Source organism: Phocoena sinus, chromosome 7, assembly GCF_008692025.1.
Source record: "Phocoena sinus isolate mPhoSin1 chromosome 7, mPhoSin1.pri, whole genome shotgun sequence".
In the NCBI taxonomy this organism is placed as follows: domain Eukaryota; kingdom Metazoa; phylum Chordata; class Mammalia; order Artiodactyla; family Phocoenidae; genus Phocoena; species Phocoena sinus.
Genome location: NC_045769.1, coordinates 79,890,865 through 79,916,566, shown reverse-complemented (window position 1 = coordinate 79,916,566; position 25,702 = coordinate 79,890,865). Strand labels below are relative to the sequence as shown.

At 39.2% G+C, this 25,702-nt stretch overlaps 1 protein-coding gene across 1 annotated transcript in view; it reads right to left on the bottom strand.

Moving 5' to 3' along the window:
• NEB (nebulin) overlaps positions 1-25,702 on the bottom strand; it is a 277,224-nt gene that overhangs the window by 145,751 nt on the left and 105,771 nt on the right. The window contains 18 exon segments of the mRNA XM_032636744.1: positions 657-860; positions 1,057-1,368; positions 4,685-4,792; positions 5,785-5,889; positions 6,272-6,478; positions 6,606-6,917; positions 8,379-8,486; positions 9,921-10,025; positions 13,470-13,676; positions 14,817-15,128; positions 16,006-16,113; positions 16,302-16,406; positions 16,868-17,074; positions 17,646-17,957; positions 18,901-19,008; positions 20,546-20,650; positions 22,698-22,904; positions 23,908-24,219. Of these exon segments, the coding sequence (XP_032492635.1) occupies positions 657-860; positions 1,057-1,368; positions 4,685-4,792; positions 5,785-5,889; positions 6,272-6,478; positions 6,606-6,917; positions 8,379-8,486; positions 9,921-10,025; positions 13,470-13,676; positions 14,817-15,128; positions 16,006-16,113; positions 16,302-16,406; positions 16,868-17,074; positions 17,646-17,957; positions 18,901-19,008; positions 20,546-20,650; positions 22,698-22,904; positions 23,908-24,219 (3,444 nt within the window).

The window sequence follows — 25,702 nt, the reverse complement described above, 5'->3', positions numbered from 1 at the left end:
GACTAAAATAAACCAAGGCTTGTGAATTTCCATATACCTTTACCCTGGTTCTGGACTAACCTTTCTGATTAAGAAAGATCAGAGTTTCTCAACCTCAGCACTATTGGTGTTGTATACCGGATGATTCTTTGTTGTGAGGGAACTGTCCTGACCTCTATCCACTAGATGCCAGTAGCATGCCACCCTCAAGTTATGACAAGGTCTCTGCATGCTGCCAAATGTCCCCTGTGGGACAAAATCGTCCCTGGTTGGGAACCACCAGATAAATAGATAACTATATACTCTTTATGACATTTCCACTGTGCCTGTGTAAGGTACTCAGAATATCTCCCTCTCATATACTCTATCCCAACAAAATCTGGGTCTTTAATGCACTCAAGTTTCAAAGAAAAAAATACGTTCAATAGATTTTTCTTTATGATTTGGATAAATAAATAAGCAAGCAAGGTTTGGGTGACAAAATTTATACTAACCCATTTTTACATGATCCAGTGTAGGGTAACTGATAATTCAAATGAAGTAACCAAATAAAAAAACATTATGCTGTGTGATGCGATGCTGTGCTGTTCTACTAATTTATTAAGCACATACTATTGAGCACCTACCAGGTATCAGGCACTATAATTTCTTTTATTTATTTATGAAGAGTTACTCACATCACTCCTATTTTTGGCATTTGTCTTTGCCAGAACTATGTCCATGGCATCAGGAATGCTGGTGAACTTGTTTCTGTCTGGAGGCTGGCGATATTTCTTCTCACTGATGATTTCTGAAGCCCGTTTGCTCTTTTCTACCTCCAAAGAACCCAGGGGACTCCATCCTATGCCTCTCAGCCACTCAAGGTCAGACTTATACAAATTCTGTGAAAATACAAAGCAAGCCATCAAAATTCCAACCTCATCTGGACCCTTGACCGAAGTGATTCTATGCATTACAAACAGATGCATTTTAGATATTCAATAATAATTTATCTAGTTTCACTCTGTCTATGATTAAATGGCTACTCATATGAGATATAAAGTACTACATAAACTATGAGATTTAGTAGAAACTGACCTCACTCTGTAGTTCATAAACCTTTTTAGCTTGAATAACGTCATTCTGGTCAGGCAGGCAGGTCCACTGGTGCAGGTAGTTCTTGTAGTCCACGTCACTGACCAAGGCCTGGCATTTTTTGGCCAGCACCACTCCCAACATGTCCACTGGGCTGCTGAACTTGGTTTTCCACTTCTCAAAGTCCTTCTTGTATTCCCTTTCACTCTGCATTTTGGCTACATTCATGGACAACACAAGCTTTGGATCATCTTGCAGACTCCGGAATCCAATATGGTGGCCGACTTGTTTGCGGTAGCCTTGTTTATATTTAAACTGAAATCAGAGGAAACAGTTCTCTTATTAACATAAACACAGGGCAAGTTAAACTCAGTTTGCTTTGTTTGCATGTTTGTTTTCCAAAACTGAGAATTTCATCTAACTTAATAAGAAATGTGAAAACTTAAGTGGAAGCTTCCAAAAAAACATAATGTAGCTGAGTATCAGGACAGGTTATGATGAGAAATTAAAATCAACTAGAGGTAGAAATATATATTGGGATGTGCTAGACATTGTGTATGCTGACTACGGTAGTATTTGATAAAGCTCTTGTGATATCCTTATGGGAATGATGGAGAAGTACGGCTGAATGGCAAAAAAAAAAAAAAAAATTGGGTAGATTCAGGACTTGATGAACAGGCCTAATAGTGTAGATTAATTTATTAAGCAGCAGGGTTTTTTAGTGGTTTGCCATATAATTATGTCACATAAACTTGGCCTGTTCGGGATCCATATCTTCATGCACATAAAACAGCTAAACATGTTAAATTAGAAACAAAATTCCACAAGATCTCAACATATCGCCAAGATAGGTCAAACGAACTACATAAATGTAAGAAATTAAGAGTGAAATCTAGTATTTAGATTCAATTGGGAAAAACTGCATTACTGTTGGATGACAATGACAAGAGGGATAATAATAATGAGAGGAATAATAGCATGTACTTGATACCAGATGCTGAACAAACATTACACTTCACAGAAGTAGGTTCTACTCTCTCTTGACACCCAGCTTCATGGTTATGTCTACTAAAAATACTCAAGAGTTTACGTGGGTTATAAGCTCAATGTGGGCAATCTGACAAAGTTGCTTTTAAAAAAGTAGATTTTTGTAAGAGATTCTGTAGGGGTACAGATGAAGGCAAATCAGAAACTCACTTGCTTGGCCTGACCTGAAACAGGAAAACAACACCGAGTTTTGAGGCACTCTATTTTGAGAGGGGTTTTGAAAAAATAGAATAAATCACAAGTGGAATGATCAGAGGATTGAAGGACCTATAAAGCTAAAACCAAAGGAGAATAAGTAAGAAACTTGAAATGTTTGAAGGGGTATCAGGTGAAAGAGGAAATATGCTACTTTTGTGGTGTTCTAAAACACAGACCTAGGGCTGATCAGTAACATGTTCGAAATAAGGAAATAGCTAACGTCAATTAGAGATGATCCAGCAAGGAAACAACCTGCCCTGAAGGATACAAAAATTCTTATATTTGTAAGTACCCAGAGACCAGTTGGAATGGAGAGAAGGTAGGATGCTGAGTGGGAGATTAGATTAAATAACCTTTAAGTTATCTTCTAACTCTAAATTCTATGATTCTAATTTATTAAATTGAGTACTCATAAAAAAATAGCTCTACTCTCCTTAGACTGTATAGATACAAGAACCATTTGAAACTGAGAGGAGATACAATCTCTACAATGGTGGGAAATTCATTTATAGGTAATTTAATTTTAGGGTACGATTTCGAAAGTTTCTAACAGATTTACGTGAAAAGAAATTAGGTACTTTCAAATATCGTGTTGTTACGAAAGTATTGACACAATTTAATTTCCTAAACTATCTTTACCTCATGGGGAGCACTAACATTAAATGAAAATGAGTTTACTTTCCGGGGACCGTTCAAGCATCACTACTGCTTTAGGTTCATTACCACATCTATTCATTTTAATGAAGTATTGACCTGCAAGCCCCAGGGTGGGTAATAACACATCATCTAATTAATTCTCAGCACTTCTGGAGTGCCACAGATTAACTGAATTAGAGAGAAACTTCCCTTATATTCTTAGAGTTTATTGTCAGATTCTGTCTTTATTTTTTTTAACCTTTTTAATATTGGAGTATAGCTCATTAAGAATGTTGTGATAATTTCAGGTGCACAGCAAAGCAACTCATCCATACATAAACATGTATCCATTCTTGCCCAGACTGCCCTCCCATCCAGGCTACCACATAACATTGAGCAGACTTCCCTGTGCTAAACAGTAGGTCCTTGTTAGTTATCCATTTTAAAAATAGCAGTCTGTACATGTCAATCCCAAACTCCCTAACTATCCCTTCCCTCCCCCCTTCCCCCCAGTAACCCTAAGTTCATTCTCTAAGTCTGTGAGTCCGTTTCTGTTTTGTAAATACGTTCATTTGTATCATTTCTTTTTAGATTCCGCATATAAGTGATATCATACGATATTTCTCCTTCTCTGTTTGACTTAACTTCACTCAGTATAACAATCTCTAGGTCTTTGCTGCAAATGGCATTATTTCATTCTTTTTTATGACTAATATTCCATTGCATATATGTACCACATCTTCTTTATGTCAGATTCTGCTTTCTCTCCAAACCAAATCCTTGTTTTGCTTTGTTTCAAAGATTTTGATTAAGAGGTTGTGCTTCCCTATGAAATTCTGGTAATTTATTCTCTATAACCAAAGTTCTCTGAATTTTTGGTGTTTAATTTTTGGGGTTAACAAAATTATATGTTTTAGTGTTTGCAGAATATCTAAGTTGAATACTTATAAAAATTTAATTGATCAATAGGAACTATATCCAGTTTATTTATCAAATTTACTACCCTTTCCAATCATAAATAGAAGTTGCCTTGGGAATTCCCTGGCTGTCCAGTGGTTAGGACTCGGCGCGGTCACTGCCATGGCCTGGGGTTCAATGCCTGGTCGGGGAACTAAGATCCCACAAACTGTGTGCGGCCAAAAAAAAAAAAAAAAGAAGAAGTTGCCTTGGAGAGCGAACATCCTTGCTTTATGAACTTTCGACCAGATATCCGGGGAAAGTTAAGTCCTCTGGATCTTAAACCTAAATTCCTGCCACTTTCTGTATTTTCTATACCCTGAGCCAATTTATTATAATTATGTAAATGCAAGGATGGACTAAATAGAAAGAATTGGAAGCTAATTTTAAATATGTGCAAAGAAAAATCTATTGACATTAGGTTGTTGAGGTTATTTATTATCTGGCACTTTGAATTTGTCTAAAATAGACAGATAGAAGCCAGAAAAATTATTTGCAGGCAAGCAGGGGAAAACGGAAATCTCTGGTACTTTTGTAATGTCTAGAAACGTCATGTCTTAGTGTAATGCACCTTGTAGGTCCTCTGGCTCAGTCTCTGTCCAGGCAGCCCCTTTTTTGATATTCGATCAGTGAGAAACAAGAGTGAATTGGGGGTAAGTGAAGAGGGTAGGAGAAGATGAAGGGGACAGCATTACATTTTGAAAGGTAGGGCCTATCTGTGAAAATCATTACCAGCATTAAGGTACTGGATTCAGATAACAGTATATCCTCATAGAAGTCAAACAATACTTACATCACTAGCAATGTCTCTTGACGCTTTGGCCAATTGTACAGAAATTGCATCAACTGGGAGATCATAGCCTTTCTTCAAAGCTTCTTCCCATCCAAGTTTATAGAGTTTCTGAAAATTAAAGAAATTATTTAGCATTATTCAGTGTATATTAAAACCCAAACAGATTATTGAACAAAAGTGTACCTAAAGAGTAGACAGCAGATTTTAACATCACCTATCTTATCTCTGAAGATATGGATAAAAACAAAGCAAGCTGTTTAATAGAGCAATGACTTAGCATCACATGATCTGGCTTCTTTTTTTGTTCTTTGCCTCTGAGACTCACTCCCCACCCCCTTGGTAGTGCAGTTGATCATGTCCTTTTCTGTTCAGACACAATATGGTCATATCAAGTATATTAGGTAGATTCCCTTTGCAGTTAAATACAGTCTAGGCTCACTATTTTGATTACAGATGTTAAATTGATTTAAAAAAAAAAGGGCCAGGTAACATATTTTAATTATCTAAATGATAAAAGTAATAGATAATGAAATGCCTTTTGTAAAGTGCAATAAATAAGTTAATCTTTTTGAATCAAATTTATTGAATGGATGCACGTATGTTAAAACTGGACAATAATAAAAATAGCTGAAGGCCATCCAGTGCTTACTATGTGCCAGGCACTGTGATGAGAGCCCTTTATGGAATTTCTCATTTGGTCCTCACAGCAATTCAATGTCATAGGCACTTTTATGGTCCCAGTTTTAGGGATGAGGAAATTAAGGTTTAGACCCAATATTACACAATTCATAAATGGCAAAGCCAAAGCTCATACCAGGTCTGTTTGGTGCAATTTTTTCTTCCAACAGCTATTTATCAATTTTCTATACTGCGCCACGCACAATGAGTACTGAAATAAACAAAACAGGCACAATGCCTACTCCATGGGATATATAATCACAGCCGAAGCGCTTGCTTTAAACCACCATAAACTGCAACATCCCTGCGCTAACCAGTTTGAGTCATTCATTTCCACTGCTTCAGCATTTACATCAATGATATACCATGCCATCATTTAAAACGTTCAATTAGTTTCAAGCAAAATTTTTATGTAGCTTTACCTGACTGTAGTGTATTTGATTTTGCTTGGCTTGTAAAATATCTGGTGTATCTGGCATCACATGAATCTTGGTTTTATCTTTGTTCCAATCAACGGTGTATAGGTACTAGAAAGTTAAAAAGCATACATTTAAAATGTAATAACTTTTTAGGACAAACAAGAAAGAAAAAATATATATTTGAATGCACTCAATTTGAATTAGATTAAGTTAACTTAGTAACTAAAGTAGTATATGATTCAGAAAAGACACCAAAAATAAACTCAGACTTAAAAAAATAATTTAAAAGAACAAATAATTTCTAACTTAATTAGAAGGGCAAGTAAAATAAAAATAAGAGGTTGGGAGCAGAAGAATATGGTGTAGGGGAGTGCTCTGGTTTGCCACTGCATAGAAGTGGTGGGCCCAAATTAAATTTCCCAAACAAGAACCAGAGACTGCTAGCCCTGTCTGGCTGGGAGCTACAAGGAAGGATAGCTGTTCTGTCTACCTTGTTCATGGTATGCGCATTCTGCTTGGCAAGAACCATGTCCATGGAGTCATTCAGCTTCTTAAACTGGAAGGTGCTAGGGTGCTGGCGGTATTTCTGATCACTGGCATTTGCAGTTGCTTTCTTGGCCTTCTCCACTTCTAGGGAACCAGCTGGACTCCAGCCAAGCCCTTTGTACCATTCATTGTAGTCCTGCTTATATTCATTCTATAAAGAGAAGAAGCACATTCTACTTTACCTTATCAATTTAGATACAAAACTGTGGCACAGGAGCCTGTAATCTCCCTTCTCATGCTAAGAATGCAACCATCACTCAGAAAGAAGAGAGCCTTACATCACTCTGTATGTGATTCATATTCTTGGACAGCTGGATGTTCATGGAGTCTGGAAGGAGGATGTACTTGTGAATCAGGTGCTTGTAGTTGGTGTTGGTGATGTTGGCTTGGGCATCCTTGGCGGCCGTGACACTGAGCATGTCGGCAGGGGTGTGGTAGCTGGTCTTGGTTTTCTCATAGTTTTTCTTGTACTCCCGATCAGATTGCATCTTGGCCACTTGCATGGAATGGACTAATTTGGGATCATCCTCAAGACTGCGGAAACCAACCATCTTCCCCCTCTCCTTTTCATAATTGTGTTTGTATTTATACTGTGAAGAAACAATTGAATATTTATTCAGAGCAATTCCCTTGACCAGAAATCATTCTAGTGTCAATATTCTGTATTTCATAAAAAGGGATACTTTTATAGAATTCTACAGTTCACAAAACACTTTTTTCACATTTATTTGTGTAAGTTGATCATCACAACTATACCTTGTGAGGTAGACAGCAAGGTTATTGTTACTGCCCCCATTTTAGAGAACAGTAAGCTGAGGCCAGAGGGGTGAGTGACTTGCTAAAGTCATTAAAGCTTAGAACATGGATCTTGCGATGATACACCACCCAGATTTTCACACATACCCTGTTGTTAAAGAACATTTAGTAGGTAATAAGTGTACAGCAAATGAGAGAAAAGAAAGCAGAATGTTCTAAGCAGTTTAATGTTGCCCTGAAAAATCATCCAGCCAGTCTTTCACTGATGAGAAGAGGCTTAGTTATAAGATACACAGTATAAATTTAGGGCAGCTTTATATTTGTGGAGGTTTTTTTCTTTTAAGACTCTCTACTCTGGTATAATGGGGAAGAAATTTTACTATTTATCACCAAGTTCCCTCTTTCATGGGGAGATCCTGATGCATGGAAAACTTCTTATTCTGCCTATCTCTTGTGAGTTCGGGTGTACAACTTAGAGGTTAGGAGCTGGGAGAGCCAAATGACTCCAGCACAATAGAGGGAGAAGTCTGGAGTCCTCAGGACAATGTAGGAGTGGGATGGGGATGGGTAGGTAGGAAAAATGAAGAGCAGAGATGGGAGAGGAAAGAGAAAGTAGATCTGGGGGATGGCTGAGGAACGAGTGCCCTGAATGTGCTCCTCTCATTACCCCCAAATCATTAAATGTTCACTGTGAGTGGATTCCTTGTGGAAACAACCAAACGAAAGAACTGAGTTTCATAAAGGTGATGTGTTATGGCAACGGTGTGTTGGCACACCAGCTCTCTGGGGGAAAAAAGCCCTAATTTGTAGTGTTTGCCAATTTCTGTGGTGTAAGTTCTCCCATTATGGTTGATATCAAACTACCAATAGTTTAACAACTGGTTTGCAAAATTCACGATTATTTAATAATCAGCTATCATGAGCACAAAAGATCAGGACCCCCAGCACACCACTTCCTGGGACATCCTGTTGGGAAGACAGAGCCTAAGAGGCAGGAGGCAAGAACAACACAAGTCTTAAGAAAACTTAGCGAAGGGCTTTGGATTTCTACTGGCCATAGCCTTGGTGATGGAGTACAAAGGTGGTCATAATGTAGCTGGCATTCTGTTTTTTCAGAATACCAGAGAAAACACAAGAGCAAGGCTAAGAAGCATTCACAGAACAGAATGGGACTATTGTTAGCAGGCATGCTTTCTTTCTCATATTTTATTCACTCAGTGTTTCTAAAACTCAGCCCCTATTATTTTGGTAGATTAGAAACCCCCAGTCAGGTGACCGCTTTCCTTCAGACTTACATCGCTTGCAATATCTCTTGAGGCTTTGGCAGCTTTGATAGGAATGGCATCAGTTCTGAGATCATACCCTTTCTTTTTAGACTCTTCCAAAGAAAGTTTGTAGAGTTTCTGGAAAGAGAGGCAAAGGAAATAGTTTTCTTCTAAATAGGAAAGTCTGTGTTTATTTTAAAAGAGTAAACTGGCACTGCAGCATCTTTTTTTTTTTTTAATCTTTCAGCAGAATGCTTCATTGGTGGTTCAAGGGCTAAATGCTCTCACAAGTAACATAACTGTGTTTGAAAACAAAATCTATTACAAATTAAAACATCTTCAAAAAACCATCAGAAAAAGTAAGAGCTACTCGTCTCTATTAGGTTGTAAATATGCTTTTTAAAAATGTGAAAGCCCAGTAGATTCTTACTGATGCATTTTGTCAAATAAGACTCAAGAGAAGAATACAAAATAGCCATGTTCTTACATCAAAAGACTTCACTGTTTTGCAATTGACACTTTTATGTATATAACTGTGTGGATACTACAATTCAAAAAGAAGTCAACAATTCCAAATCCCTGTGTAATTCAAACAAACAAAAGAAAAAAACTGGTAGAGGGACTTCCCTGGGGTCCAGTGGTACAGAATCCACCTTCCAATGCAGGGGACCCGGGTTTGATCCCTGGTCAGGGAACTAAGATCCCACATGCCGTGGGGCAACTAAGCCCACATGCCACAACTACTGAGCCCACACAGCTCAACTAGAGAGCCTGCAAGCGGCAAAAATACAAAGCCCATGCGCTCTGGAACCCATGTGCCACGGCTACAGAGCCCACCCACCCTGGAGCCTGCAAGCCACAATTAGAGGAGAGAAAACCACATGCCACAACCAGAGAGAAGCCCGTGTGCTGCAACGAAGATCTCGCACGCCTCAATGAAGATCCCGCGTGCCGCAACTAAGACACGATGCGGCATTTATTATAAATAAATAAATAATAAATCTTTTTTTAAAAAAACTGGTAGGATTTGAGGGTTTCCTGGCAACTGGTCAGGATGAGAAAGGAAGTGAAATAAAACACCTATGAAGTTTCTAACAGTAAGTTAGAACATTACATTCCTTACAGGGCTTGACCTAAATTCCTTATGGGGCTTGACCTAAATTTTTCAAAATGTTATTCTTCCCTTTCCATTTAACTTTTCCCAAGACTGCCTCTTTAGAATCATTTCAAAAACTTGGTAGAGGGACTCTTTAAGAAAGTCCTGGGATTCACTCTTTCCTTATCTCTTATCCTGGGCTCTAAACCACTCTCTTTACTTCTCTTAGTTTGTTAAGAAGTACCTACTACTAGAACAAAATCCAACTGCCCTTCGAATTCCTAACTGCTGTCCCATAAACAGGCCTACTCCTACTCTTAGCAAAGCAAGATTAGAAAGAGAAAGATTCTCATTTGTGGGTTCCCACTTATTGTCAAAACAGTCATTCTCAAAATCGAGCCATTAATTAGTTAATTTGTTTTTATTGGTTCAAACAGGTAGGAAAGAAAAATGACAACTGGAGGAATTATACTCACATCACTCATATTAATTGTATTTGCCTTTGCCAGAATAATCTGGGGGATATCAGACATGATGTGGACTTTGGTCTTGTCAGCCTCCCATGCTTGTTTGTAGAGGTGCTGGAAAGAAAAAAAAAAGAAAAGAAAGGAAGGAAAAAAGAAAGAAAAAAAAGAGAAGAAAAAAGCAATGGAAGTTAGTATTTAAAAGTTTTAAAGGAAGTCAGTACATATATATTATTGTACACAAATATCAATATTTTATGTATTTTTATTAGCTGGCTCTTATTATTTTTTTTTTTTTTTATATAAATTTATTTATTTTATTTATTTATTTTTGGCTGCGTTGGGTCTTTGTTGCTGTGCGCGGGCTTTCTCTAGTTGTGGCGAGCAGGGGCTACTCTTCATTGCGGTGCATGGGCTTCTCAATGCGGCAGCTTCTCTTGTTGTGGAGCACGGGCTCTAGGCACGCGGGCTTCAGTAGTTGTGGCACGTGGGCTCAGTAGTTGTGGCTCACGGGCTCTAGAGCACAGGCTCAGTAGTTGTGGCACACGGGCTTAGTTGCTCCGTGGCATGTGGGATCTTCCCAGACCAGGGCTCGAACCCATATCCTCTACATTGGTAGGCGGATTCTTAACCACTGCGCCACCAGGGAAGCCCTGGCTCTTATTTTTAAAAATTTAAAAATTTTTAAATTTTTAAAAATTTAAAAATTTAAAAAAGGTGCTCATTCAAACAAAACAGTGGAGAGGATGTCAGATGGAAAGTAAAATGTCCTGCCTTCCTATTTTACAGCCTGGATATAGCATCTCCATCCTAAAATTTTCTATGCGTATTAAAGTCCACATATAGTCCTTTTTTTAATATAAATGAGGTTATATAAAACATGTTTTACATCTTGCTTTTTTACTTAATATTATAGGTTAGACATCTTTTAGCCCTCTTAATAATTTACTTCATTCATTTAAAGAGCTGTGCAGTATTCCATGAAGAGGTGTAACCCAATTGATTTAACCAGTTCTCCTTTGATAGACATTTAATTTGTTGTTTCCAGTTTTTTTCTACTATAAGCAATGATACCATGATCTTTGTGGTGGGCCTGGAGATGGACAACCCAGACACTCACTCAAGGAAGGACTGGTTGCACCAACTATTGGCAGACAGCCTCCAAACTGTCACTTGCTTCAAGGTTTTGTTGCCTCACTCAAGAGCACACTCTTCCCTGGTGGCCATCCAGTTACTCATCAGAGTGGTGGTACAAAGGCCTGGCCATTCCACCCAGTTCAGGACACGTCTCACAGGCCGTATATACTCAAGAGACCTCTGGGGCACTGGCATAGGCTTTGTAGGGCTGGCATCACAGTCGGACCCCTCTTGCCCCCCCCCTTTTTTTTACATCTTTATTGGAGTATAATTGCTTTACAATGGTGTGTTAGTTTCTGCTTTATAACCAAGTGAATCAGTTATACATATACATATGTTCCCATATCTCTTCCCTCTTGCATCTCCCTCCCTCCCACCCTCCCTATCCCACCCCTCTAGGTGGTCACAAAGCACCGAGCTGATCTCCCTGTGCTATGTGGCTGCTTCCCACCAGCTATCTACCTTACGTTTGGTAGTGTATATATGTCCATGCCACTCTCTCACTTTGTCACAGCTTACCCTTCCCCCTCCCCATATCCTAAAGCCCCCTCACTGGTACTGATCCCTGAAAAATGCCCTGTACTCCAAATTTCATCTCAGCATCTCTTTTTGGGGACCCTAACCTGCAAAAAATATTACCGTGTGTATGTATGTGTGTACATCTTTGCACATACATGAGGATTTCTGAAGGGTATTGGGCAACTGTTAATATTTTAACAAATATTAACAAAAACTGTTGATTAGTTTACATTAACTCCCTTTCCAATACTGTATATCACACAACTTTTTTAATCTTTGCAAATCTTATAGGTGAAAAATGCTATCTCTTTGTTTTAGCCAGGTTTGATTAAAAAAAGAAAAAAAAACTTCTGCTAGAGTCTTTTTCTAGATCAGGGGTCAGTAAACGTAAAGAGCCAGATAGTAAATAATGTTAGGCTTTGTGGGCCACAGAGTCTCTGTTATGAACTACTCAGCTCTGCTGTTGCAGTGCAAAAGCGGCCACAGATGATATGCAGATGAATAGCTGTGGCTGTGTTACTATAAAATTTTATTTACAAAAACTAATTTTCTGACTTCTGATCAAGTGATCTGTGTCATCTGTGTCATCAACACGACAGTCCCTAGCCACACGGGGCTATCAGTCACTTGAAATGTAACTAATGTGAATGAAGAACAAATTATTAACATTAATTTTAATTAATTGAGATTTGTCATCACATGTGGCTAGTGATTATAGTATTGGAAGCACAATTCTAATGGAAAGAGCAATAGTTAGTCATTAGAGTACTGGTTCTAGTCCAGACCAGGTCATTGACCTGCTGTGTGTCTTTAAGGGAGGTGCCTTGCCTCTCTGGGCCACCCTTTCCTCAACTCTGCAAGGAAGGGGTTCAACCTGATGACCATCAAGATATCTCTCAGTGTTAGCATTTGCTACTTCTGTGATTCTCATCTTGGCATGATTATTTTAAAATGGTAATCTTTAACATTGAAAAAATGAAAGGCTTAATTTAATATTTAAAAAGTAAATGTATGTTTGTGGTAGTTTAAATTCTAAGTCTTAAAAGGGGCACTGAGACTTTTGCCTTGTGTCAACAAGTCCTTTCCAAAGAGATTGGTCTTCTTGACAAAATTCTTTCTCAGAAGACTCCAGAGGATTTACTCAGAGACTTAGCGTAATACAGCTCTATCTTTCTACATCATTTCCTGCAACCGTTTCATGTTCAGATCCAAATTATTTTTCCCCTTTTTGGTTAATCAATGGCATTTCTAATTATGATCCACAACATATAACCAATGCTGTTGCAATTATTTTACTTTTGCAACTTAAAAACAGATGTCCAAGGGTGATGTACTTGTTGATCCTGAAATCAAATTATGGCTAATTATGTCAAACTACAGTAAGGCTTTTCTGAAGGCTGGAGTCATTAATGATCCAGGGAAGTACTAGTGGAGAGCTATCGCTCTCAGCATTGCCCAGAGAAGGTCCTGGCTCAGAATGCTACTACAGCCATGTAATCTAGTTTTCTTTTATTCCATCAAAAGAGCAAGGAAGCAGGGGTGGGCTGCAACACCCAGCTGTTATCATCAGCCCTACAGTCTACTGATTCAGCATAATGAGCTTCTACTAACTTCGCCTTAGACAAATGGGACTCATTTTCAAGATCTGCATCGAAAGAAAAGAGTCCATACTTATTTTGTTATGTCTATTAGGTAGGGTGGTTCATTGAGCATTTGGAGAGGGCACTTATTAGGACTAATTTCTATCTTTTTTGTTTGTTTTTTTAACTACAAGACCCTTTTTCAAGGTAGAGGAAACATTAATTATGATGCTGTAAAACTGTTATCAAAACCTGTAGATTAAATGTAGGATATGCCTGGCTTATTCCTGTTGCTTATGAAACACTACAATATTGAAAGACTTACTTCGTTCATAATTTTTGCATTATTCTTGGCCAAAACCATGTTCACTGAGTCCATCAAGGTGGAATACTTCAAAGTGTCTGGGTGTTGGCGGTACTTCTTTTCACTGATAATCTCCATGGCTTTCTTGTTTTTCTCAGCCTCCAGGGAGCCCAGAGGGAGCCATCCAATGCCCTTCATGAAGTCAGCATAGTCAGCTTTGTACTGATTCTGCAAAAGAGGAAAAGTTCGAGGATGAGAAGAAACCAAATCTTCCAAGAACCATGAGTATTTAATATTCCATAAGTTCCACTTCAGTTTTCAACTGATAGTATACTCAACTTTAATTACTTTTAACCCTAAACTTTACTTTTTTTTACATCTCCTTGCATGAGGAATTTAAAACAAGCAGCAATATCTTTGTGATTTATTTGCTTCTCTCAATGCCTTCATAAAGAAAAAGTGCTAAGAAATACCAAATAGATCAATCTACCATGTGACTACTATCTCAAGAAAGGTGACCATGCTGGACTAACTTTCTTACAAAAATCCCCAAGGCCCCTTGGTTAATAGGAGACTTAGAGGACTCCATTTCTCTCTTTTGTTATAAGCCTTTGAGCAGCCACCATGGTTACAACTCCTTCGGGTATGCCAGAAACCTCACTGATACTTTGTGCAAATTTCATTTTTTTCCCCTCAAATCAGACATTTCCCCCTATAACTGTACCATGGTTGCTTTCATTTGGGTACTTATGTACCTCCCCAGCTATAGCTCATCTCTTACATTTCCAAAGAGAAATATAGGCTCGGCATGGCCTGCATTTCGTTCATAATTTATATTCACTTTCCCCAGCCACCAAAGGGCCCCTATAGCTCAATTCTTGGCTTTACACTCTCTGTGCCTTCCTCACATTTATTCTAATAGTTGTTTCAGCCATCACCTCCTTACTATTTCATCAGTAAGTAAGATAGGCAATTATAAAGCTGGAAATGAAAGCTGGCTGGGAGTGAGGGACAGTAGCTCTCAAGTTACCTGACTTTCTGTTTTACCTCTTACTCCTTAATCAGGAACTTTTTATACTTCTGACTCTCCCTGCTAGATATATTTCCTTCAACACATTCTTTCTGAAACCAAATTTCATGTGTTATTGCTGATCTAGCATCCAATAATGCTCACAACAATAACAGATAGGGTTCATCCCTTTTGTGTTAAAAAAAATAAATTCAATCTAAGGTAAAAACTGAAACACCTCATTGGGAAATTACATATGAATTTCTTTCAGGATTTTCAAAATGTCATTACTTATGGTCTTTCATGATTTGCTTATTATCCAAAGTAAATGCTCTGCAAATGTTGTGGCTGTCACGTACATCACTTTGAATCTGCATCATGTTTTTGGCCAATTCAAAGCTCATGGCATCAGGAAGCATGTTGTAGGCATGGATCACATTCCTGTAGTTGGTGTTGGTGGCCACTTCCTGAGACTTCTTGGCTGCCACCATGCTGAGCATGTCCGCCGGGGTGTGGAAGGATGTCTTGGATTTCTCGTACGCCTTCTTGTACTCCCGGTCTGACTGCATCTTGGCCACTTGCATGAAGTGCACCAACTTGGGGTCGTCCTCTAGGCTCCGGAAGCCAATGTGTTTCCCTTTGGCTTGTTCATAGGCTTGCCTGTACTTGTACTGTGGATGGAAAAGAAACATGGTGATGAAGATAGTGAAAGAAAGAGAACAAAATATAATTCACTACGTGCCATTAGCTTTGTCACAGGTGTAGGGTTTTAGAGCTACTCTAAACTTACAAAGGGAGGAGTTGTTGGCGGGGTGGGGGGACTGGGAGCAAATTTTTTTTTTTTGCGGTACGCGGGCCTCTGACTGTTGTGGCCTCTCCTGTTGCGGAGCACAGGCTCCGGATGCGCAGGCTCAGTGGCCATGGCTCACAGGCCCAGCCGCTCCACGGCATGTGGGATCCTCCCAGACCGGGGCACGAACCCGTGTCCCCTGCATCGGCAGGTGGACCCTCAACTACTGCGCCACCAGGGAAGCCCCAGGGGCAAAATATTTTTACTTCAAATTTCTCGACAGACTTGAGTCCATGAGGGGAAAAAATCATCTAGAGTTAATCAAAGTGATGTGTAAATAAGTTGTTTTAGGGTTATTTAGAAAGCAGCTTTTCCCACTCTGATGTGTAACCAGCGGAAAAGGCTGCAGGCACCACTTTTCATGGTGCACCTCTACATTCAGGAAAGAGCTTGGTAATGGATCTTCTGGATAAAGTGCATAGATCACATCCCTATGTTTGCTAGGAATTGCCCATAAACAACTTAAGCACTCTAAAAGTAACTTATTTTAACAAGACCCTGTCACTTTTTACATTGAATGATGAACAAATAATTAGAGCATCCTTGGACTGGGTGAAGGGAGGTGTCTTGTGTGTTACATGGGACAGTGGTCCCACCAACACTGGACAGAGCTGATTACAGCTCCTGCATACACATGAGCTTGGTTCATTTGCTCTTTTTCTCGTTTAGACTAAATAAGCATCAGTGAAAGCACTTACATCACTGGCAATGTCTCTGGAGGCTCTTGCAGCCTTTATTGGGATGGCATCAGGCCTCAGGTCATATCCTTTCTTCTTTTCTTCTTCCCAGCCAGCTTTGTACAGTTTCTAAATGATGAAGTAAAAAAACACCAGCAGCTTGTTAGTCGTGTTAGAATGGGGACCCTAATTTTAAAGGGGTTGTCATGTGGAAGACAGATATTCCACAACTATTAGTTCCCTTCAAACTCTTCCCTCCCCCTGCCACCCCCCTCTCCCGCTCCCTGCATCTTTGTTGTTGTTGTTAATCTACTCACATCACTCATGGTGATTTGGTTGACTCTGGAGAGTAAAATGCCTGGAGTATCAGGCATGACGTGAATGGTGGTCTTGTCTTTGTTCCATTTTTCAGTGTAGAGCCTCTACAACAAGAAAGGCAGGCACATGACTGTACAGCAGGAAAAATCTGCAATGTGCTATCAAGAGACTCACATCTCCATGGTAGAAGAGGTTAAATCTGATATTGGAAAATGAATGAAATAGCAAGAAGGTGGGCTGATGAGACTGGACACATGATTTTAAAAATCATCAAACAAGGGAGCCCTCTTCCACTGAAACAACAAAGGCTATCTTGCTCCAACCACACATTACATAGTTTCGTGGTTCTAGCACACACTCAGCATGACAGACAGCCTGGTGTTGGTATAAGTGGGAGCTCTCTAGACACGATGACGGTTATAGACTGCCCCCTCCTACCACCACCGCCACGACCACGACCATCAGAAAGATGAAAACGCTGATGAAGGTCAAAGTGGCACTGCCTGGTTCAATGGTCTGGGCACTGCAGGGGTTCTGAGGCTGAGGCCAGCAGGTGAGTTCTTACCTTGTTCATAATCAGTGTGTTACTTTTGTTTAGTGCTTGTTCCACTGTGTCCATGGCGTATGTGAACTTCAGCTTCTCAGGGTGCTGGCGGTACTTCTTCTCGCTAAGAATCTCTCCTGCTTTCTTTGCCTTCTCCACCTCCAGTGACTCTATGGGCACCCAGCCGATCCCTTTCATCCAATTGGTGAAGTCGGATTTGTACAGATTCTTCACAACGAAAAAGGAAATTCTCGTTTCAGAAAGAGTCAGGGCATGGGTTTCTTTGACCAGATGATTTGCTCATTTTTAAAAAGAGGAAAAAAAAAAAAAAGGATGGGGGGGACTGGGAGAATAATCTGCTTTTTATTCCCTACCATCCTTCAGAAAAAAAATAATTACAAAGTGATTGTATTCATGGTGGTTTTGAACAGAAAATCCTGACCCAATAATTCCTTTAAAAATTTAACTTTCTTGGGGGGAACGTTAACAGAATTTTGCACTGGAAAGGATATTATATAGCACCCATTTGGACCTGTTAGTCTTTCAGAGAATACAACATATATTGGGTCTAACTTCCAAAGTTTGAGTATATATATACATTATAACTAAAGAAAACGATATATATAGTTCAAATGAGTGAAATCCTAAAACTCCAAATTCTGGAGAGGATCCCTAATTACAGTGAGTCCAACCAGGTTTAGGATGGAGTAAATGGAATTGCTGATTTCTAGTTCTTCTTAGCCGTCAGCTAGAAATGGATAACTAATTTTATGCTGACAATCTGATGACTGCTACATACGTCACTTTGAATCTGCATCGCGTTCCTGGAATGCTCCACGTTCAAGGCATCAGGCAGCAGGGTGTAGTGGTGGAAGGGTTGTCTGTAGTTGGTGTTAGTGGCGACCTCCTGAGATTTCTTGGCTGCTGTCACACTGAACATATCCAAGGGGGTGTGATACTTGGTCTTGCTGGCTTCATAGCCCTTTTTGTACTCACGATCTGACTGGATTTTGGCTACATTCATGTAGTGAACCAGTTTAGGATCATCCTGAAGACTGAGAAATCCAATTTGTTTGCCTTTGGCTTTCTCGTAGGCCTCCTTATATTTGAACTACATGAAAAAGAAGGGCAGACAGAAGTTTGATAGGGTAGATTGTATGAAATATTAAAGCATTAAACTGAATTTATATCACAAATTAAGCAATAGCCAAATTCATTCTGAATCTAGGTAACACCTAAGTCTTTTCGTATTTTTAAGTAAACTAGCAAAGTATTTCCAATGGATGGTCTTGAGATCTGCTCTGGGGACAATTAAGAATGGAATAAATTGTAGTTTATATCTAGATTATTCATAGGTGGATTCTTTGAATACAATCAAAGGTTCCTGAAAAGTTTATTAAGGATTTGGTGTACATAGTTTTTATTATCTGTTTCTATGATTAATTTGCACCACCTTATAAACTATTTGCATAATCCTGAGTAAATTGCAGCAAAGACATTATAAAAATTAGTATATTGGACTCCAAATGAATTTCTACTCTACCAAGGTATATCAATTCCTGTAGAAAATATAACTTAATTTATAAAAAGTAATTAATTAATTAAGTAAGCAGGTAACTGAAATGCTGTCGTTTAATATATAATTCTTCCTGGTTTTCCATATTTCACCAGATTTTTTTCTTTATGGAAATTATATTATCAAAAAATTGTATTCTTTTAAAATACTGGGAGACTTTCTTGATTTAGTAATATTTTAGTATACCAAGGCTTTTTTCTTAACAAAATCCAAATAAAAAGCAGTTTTCAAGTTCATAATAATAATACTAATGAGAATTCCATGTATTTGACAGTTAAAAAAAAGTATCTTCTTTGTAACAACTTACTGAGTTTTTAAATATTTTTAAGATAAAAAAATCACTGGTACCTAAGATATTAGGAATTATTTTTATACTACAATTTTTTATTTGCTTCCTAATATAGCTCATATAACCTCATACACCATGTAAATATTTTTTAAATATAAAGAGAGTTTACTATTTTCAAATTAGACTTACATTGCTAGCAATATTCCTTGAACTTTTTGCAGCAACAATTGGAATGGCATCTGGTCTCAAATCATAGCCCTTAGCAAGGGTTTTCTTCCAATCTGCTTTATACTTAGCCTTGAAAAAAGGAAAGATTATTTTATTATCTGACATAATTAAAAGAGGAATGAAACAGGAAACCAAAATCTTTCTTATAAAACATGTCATAATATATCCCTTTCTATTAAAAGAATCCAGAGTTAGGGCTCTAAGTTCATCTTTTAGAAATCTATTATTCTTTAAAAAAAAAAAAATCAGTAAAATATATACACAGTATGATCTCAACTGCTGTAAAAAATGTATATGTGTGCATTAAAAAAAGCAATGGAAAGGTATTGCTTTGAATGTGGGATAACAGAAGATTTTAATTTTTTCATAATTTTCTATATTTTCCAATTTTTCTATAATAAGCATGCAATGCTTTTATTTTCTTGTATTTTTTATAATGAAACATTTTAAACTTACAGAAAGATGTGGGTACTAAAATTAAAAGTTCAGATGTAGTACCACCCAGCTTTAATTAATATTAATTTTTAAATATTACTTATAAAAGCAGGAAAAAGTTTTAAATAAACCAAAAGCATAGAAATGAGTACTTTAAAAAATGTTTATTTGGAGATAAAAGAGAGCCTAAAATGTTAGGAAGAATGACTAAATCATCTTTTAAGAAATGAACAATTTTATCCAGGTTGGATTATGTCTTTAAATTAGAATTTACCAATTTTCTTTAAAAGCAAAAGGAAATAATTCATAATAGTAAATTGAAACATCGCCACCAATTAGAGAGAGATGCTAGTCACATACAAAGAAGAGTTTCTAAAGAAAATCATGGTAAACTTGTTTAGAAGTTTAGAATTTTAACATATAACTGAAACAAAAGTTATAGAAATAGCAATACTTATCCTTACTACAGACCATGCATTCCTGTATTTTCCAATCCTCTCTGTCCTATTTTGTTTTACTTTTTAAAAAATGGAACACAACCTACTAGATTGATTTTATAACCCACTAATGAGTCATAGCCCACAGTTGGGAAAAGTCTGCATTAAGTGAAATGTATGGTAGGCTCTAGTCTCATATTCTATGATAAGGATCCAATCTGGAGACTGTTGGTTCGCAAATTGGTCCCCGTACATGGAGGGCAAGGAGAGACTGAAAAAACAGGCTGACCACTCCAGCTTGGTAGGCGGTAGGTTTAATAAACAAGGGAACTTACATTCGAGGGTTGTCTTGGGCAGTCACAAGACAAGTAGATCTTCACACCCGCCCGCCAGAACCTTACAAGTTTATTAAGGCCTCAAGTGGATTCAGTGCAAATGGTCTCAACAACACATTGGTCTCTCAAGGCTGTGTACTTGAAAATGGCTCCCACTGTGGGAACAGTGGGCAGAACTTACATTCCAAGGATGGGAGGGGGTGAGGAGCCTCCAACTGCCCAAGTCCAGTTCAAGGGTCACCTGTCAATCATGTCCTCTCAATGACCTCCTCTATCAAAGACTCAAAGGGTCCACACTCAGTTTGCTCCCCTTAAAACTCCCAGTGCTAGAGTTATATAGAACTGGAAAGGAGAGGCCCATGTAAGCAATACTAGACGGGCACCAGGCCAAATACTCACATCACTTATGTTGAAGGCATTGACCTTGGCTTGAATAAACTGTGGTACATCAGGGTCCATAGTGTACTTGTGCTTCAGTTTCTCTCCCTCCACCTTGTAGTTCAACTAAAAACAAAGGAGGCAGCATGCAAATCGTATTAGCTAACATAATGTAAGTTTCATCTAGCACACGTTCCTTTAAAAAGGAAGACTATCGTTTGTGTTTTTCCATTTATAAGGCAATTAGCTACATTATCACACAGAGGGAGTATTGGCAGACATATTCATTGCTCATTCCACCCATATTTATTGGACAGCACTCTGATCAATAGGCAGCATGGTAGGTTCTGTGTTTAAAGTGGTTAAAAAGAAAAAGGCAGGGGCTTCCCTGGTGGCGCAATGGTTGAGAGTCCGCCTGCCGATGCAGGGGACACGGGTTCGTGCCCCGGTCCAGGAGGATCCCACGTGCCGCGGAGCGGCTGGGCCCGTGACCCATGGCCGCTGAGCCTGTGCGTCCGGAGCCTGTGCTCCGCAACGGGAGAGGCCAAAACAGTGAGAGGCCCACAAAAAAAAAAAAAGAAAGAAAAAGAAAAAGGCAGACCTGTCCTCTTGGAGCTTATAGTCCAATAGAGGAAACAGAGAATAGCACATAAACTGTAAGATAGAGCTAGAATTCGTGATGTGTTGTAAATTAAATAACTTTAGGAAAGAAATGAACAGGGTCAGGGTGGGGGGTCAGCAAAGGCTCTCTAAAAAGGTAACATTTACACCCAAACTTGAAGAAAAGGGAAGGGTCCGGGCAGAAGAAGAGCATTCAGGGCCCTGGGTCTAGAAGGGGCATGGCTAGCTTGAGGAACTGAAGGTCACTGGGCTGGAATGTGCTGAGCGGGGTCCCAGGAGGATTAGACAGGAGGGGGGCGGGGGCACAGAGCTGAGGGATTTTTCAACCAAGTTAACAGTTTAGATTTTAATTTGAGTTCAAGGAGAAGCTACTAAGGGGTTTTAAGTATAAGAAGGACATGATTTGATTTATGTCTTAAGACAGTCTTTTTGGTTTTTGTGTGGCCCCAGGCAGGGAGTCCAGGTAATGGATTATTACAGTTGTCCACGTGAGATATGGAGGCCAGAACTAGGGTTGGTGGCAGCTGAAAGACAGAGAAGTGCTCCAACAGGATGGCTGAGAGATTTGGGAGGCTAACTCAGTAGATGCGTTGGATGAGGGGGGTTCACATGGGGAGGTGTCAATGGTGACTGCCAGGTTTCAGGCTTGAGTAACTAGGTAGATGTTGACGGCATTTATTGGGATGAGGAAGACTTAATACAGTGAGTTTAGGGTTTTCCTAGCTAACTGGAAAAACACAGGGATAAGTGACACCTCGGTCAGTACAAAAGAAATCAGAACAGTCTACACCATTTAGTACCACTAGAATAGAATTAACCTTGAAACATCTGTGGTAATGTGGGACTGATCTGAGAAATAAAATCCAGAAAACCCTCAAATCTGAACCAAAGAATGCACTCCCCACCTTCGAATACCTGGGGTTAAAGACACAAAAAGTCCTCTCTTCTTTGTTTTTTACTTACCACTCTATTTCTGGGGGAGATACCTTAGAACTCTGAAATTATCAAATGAGGGGAAGCACTGAGCATTGTCATTAGCCTCTGACTAAGAAAAAGGGTCCAGATAGACCTCGGCTCAGAAAAATGACTCTGAAAGCAAACTGCTTTACTCTTCCCCAGAGGTGTATCTCTCTCTCAGAATATCGTCCTATTTATTTTGCAAGGGGATTAGGACATTAGCCTTCTCCTCATCTGGCTAGGTAGAACTCTTACAACTATATATATATATATATATATACAGTGTATATATATATATATATATATATATATATATAGAGAGAGAGAGAGAGAGAGAGAGAGAGAGAGAGAGACTTATAAATAACATAGACTCTCTACATTTGGAAAACAAAGCAAACTTGGAACATTGTCCTTCTCTCCTTCCTGTTCTTCTTAAGTCCTAAGTTGCTTCAAAAGTAAAACCTTTTGATATACCTCCGAAAGCAGATGATTTGCTAAGATAGATGCACACTCATGAATTGAATTAAGAAGGATTGTGGAGTAACTGGACATGGGTTTATTCATGGACAAAACTCTTTGAAGGAAAACCACTTACATCACTTAGCTGCTTTGTGTTGTGCTGAGCCAAAACCATGCCCACGGAATCAGGCACACTTGTGAACTTGATGGTATCTGGGTGCTGTCGGTACTTTCTCTCATTTAATGCATTGCCTGCCTTCTTGGCCTTCTCAACCTCCAGAGAACCAAGAGGGATCCATCCAATGCCCTTGAAGAAGTTGTTGTACTCATCTTTATATACATTCTGTAAAAGAGTAATCTCAGATGAGGGGATATCCTAGTGCATACTCAAGAGCTGTTTCTGGAATCTGTAATTCTATCCGGGGGGGGGAATGAAGAGCAACCTGTCAGCATGCCTGTGTCTATACTGGAGCTTTTGGCTATCTATGCCACAGAGCTTCTTACCCAGAATTTGGTCATAAGAAAAAGCAGTTCTGTTGTTAGAGTGCATTAACACTCCAGGAGAGAATGTAGGCCACATATTTCCATGGGTACTGCTAAAAAAAAAAAAAAAAAAGTGTCTCTTCTGACAATAAATTGGGCTTTCCTTTTGATTTCACTGAAATCTCCACAACTTCTGAATTTCACCCACACCGTCCACCTGGGCTCCTCCATCTCAGTTGGAGAGAGACATTCTCATTGAGCAACAATAAAGGAACACAATTTTTTCCCTTTACCAAGGATGATTCTTACAAAAACCTGGCTCCTGCAGCAGGAAATGCTCTGAATATTAAACACCCTCCCCCATGCAGCTCTCCATGAGTCATGCTGCAATCACAAAACCCTCCTGGTTCATTTTAGATGACTTGTTACATACATTTACATGCATGAGAGTGTGACCTTGAGTTCAAAAATAGAAGAAGAAGAAAAAAAAGAACATTCCTGAATTCAGAAAGAATAGAGAATGCTCCTATTTTGCATTATACCTATTGCCGTTGAAGCAGGCCCACCAGGAGTAACCATTTCCTTTTGTTGAGAACCAGGGTGGCTTATGTACTTAGTAGAACATGGCTTTATCTTTGACCCATAAGTTAATAAAGGTAATATCAATGATTGCGATAGGAGCACAGAAAGCTAGTAAAACACAGCGTGTCTACCATGCCTTTGTTACTCTTTCAATGATGACTGTATATTTTAAAGTGCATTTTTCAAATACCTTATTGTATTGTGAAGTCTACTAAAATAGGAAGAAATGATCACCTGTTCAGTACCAGCATCTCTAGGTCTATAATGTTATACATACTCACATCACTCTGAATTTGATTCATATTCCTGGTATGCTCAAGACTCAGGGCATCAGGTAGGTATGTGTAGTGATGTATCGGCTGCTTGTAGTTGACGTTGGTGGCAACATCCTGGGCCATCTTTGCAGCTGTAATGCTAACCATGTCCCCAGGGGTATGATAGCTGGTTTTGGTGTTTTCATAGTTCTTCTTGTATTCACGATCAGACTGTAACTTTGCCACATTCGTATAGTGGACGAGCTTAGGATCATCCTGGAGGCTTCTAAAACCCACATGCTTTCCCTTTGCCTTCTCGTAAGCTTCCTTGTATTTATACTGTGGAGGCAGAATTTGGTTAGCAAAGTCCTAAGCATTGGGAACATTAGGTGGAGCGATTATATTCACACACAAAGGCATTCAGAATATTGTGATTTTCTGGAAGACTGTACAAGAAATACAGTCCACACCCCATGCCTCCCAACCCCAGGAAGTTTAGACTGAAAGCATTTATTTCCAATACTGCTGGGTTATAAATGGGTATCATGATAAATTCAGGAGCAGTTTCTTTTCTTTGCTACGAATGCTATAGATGATTTGCATGTGGAACTTTAAATTTTTATTTATTTATTTATTTTTGGCTGTGTTGGGTCTTCGTTTCTGTGTGAGGGCTCTCTCTAGTTGCGGCAAGTGGGGGCCACTCTTCATCGCAGTGCGCGGGCCTCTCACTATCGCGGCCTCTCCCGTTGCAGAGCATAGGCTTCAGACGCACAGGCTCAGTAGTTGTGGCTCGCGGGCTCTAGAGTGCAGGCTCAGTAGTTGTGGCTCACGGGCCCAGCCGCTCCGCGGCATGTGGGATCCTCCCAAACCAGGGCTCGAACCCGTGTCCCCTGCACCGGCGGGCAGACTCCCAACCACTGCGCCACCAGGGAAGCCCTGGAACTTTATATAGAGCCAACTCTATTAAGTTTTCACACTTAATATAAACATAACATATTCCAAAATATAAGACTACATTCCAAATATACCTCTTGGTTTTCCAGGGATGTGAATTTGCCTAATCCAACATGTTACTTCACATCACAGAATACTAGAAATACTTCTGTATTCAATTCTGATTGGTCCAGGATATGTACACAAAAGGTGCAGAAGAAACTCTAAAGAACTGTACATGCAAGACTTTTATACTCAGATCTCTTTGGGGTGGGGGATGGAAAATATTACTATGTTTGTTGTCTCAGTTGACCTAATGTGGTTAAACAAAAAAACCCTCTTCTTTGGCAGGTAGCTAGGCTTTCATCCAACCCCATTTCTCAGCAGCTACTCTCCAAGCTCACTGCTGAAGCAGCTGCACATGAATTAAGGAACTATATAATAAGGGCAGGAACCACCAAGACCTCTCCTCATCAGTAAAAGCCTGACTGCAAAAGCTCTGCGGTCCAAGGTCTCTCACTGCTGAGATCGGCAATGGGGTGTAGACTGAGCTATACAGTAGGTAACAAATCAAAACCTCAATTTTTATGTAAGAGAATTCAAATCCACCCAAACTCTGAAGACACTCTGCTCCTGCCATTTAAGCACCAATTTATAAACAAGAGTTTAGCAGGCAAAAGAATTATCAAGTAATTTCTAGGCATGTTAGAAAAAGTTCTGTGTAAGGGCTAAAAATAAAAATGATAATGTCATATTTTAGATTGTCACTTTCTCCTTAAACTAGAAATGTATTTCAGAGTGATGTGCAAAGCTTTGAAGAACACATTTTCAGTACCATCCCTACATGGAAGGCTGTAGAATTCTTACACCCTATCTTCCACATGGTCTG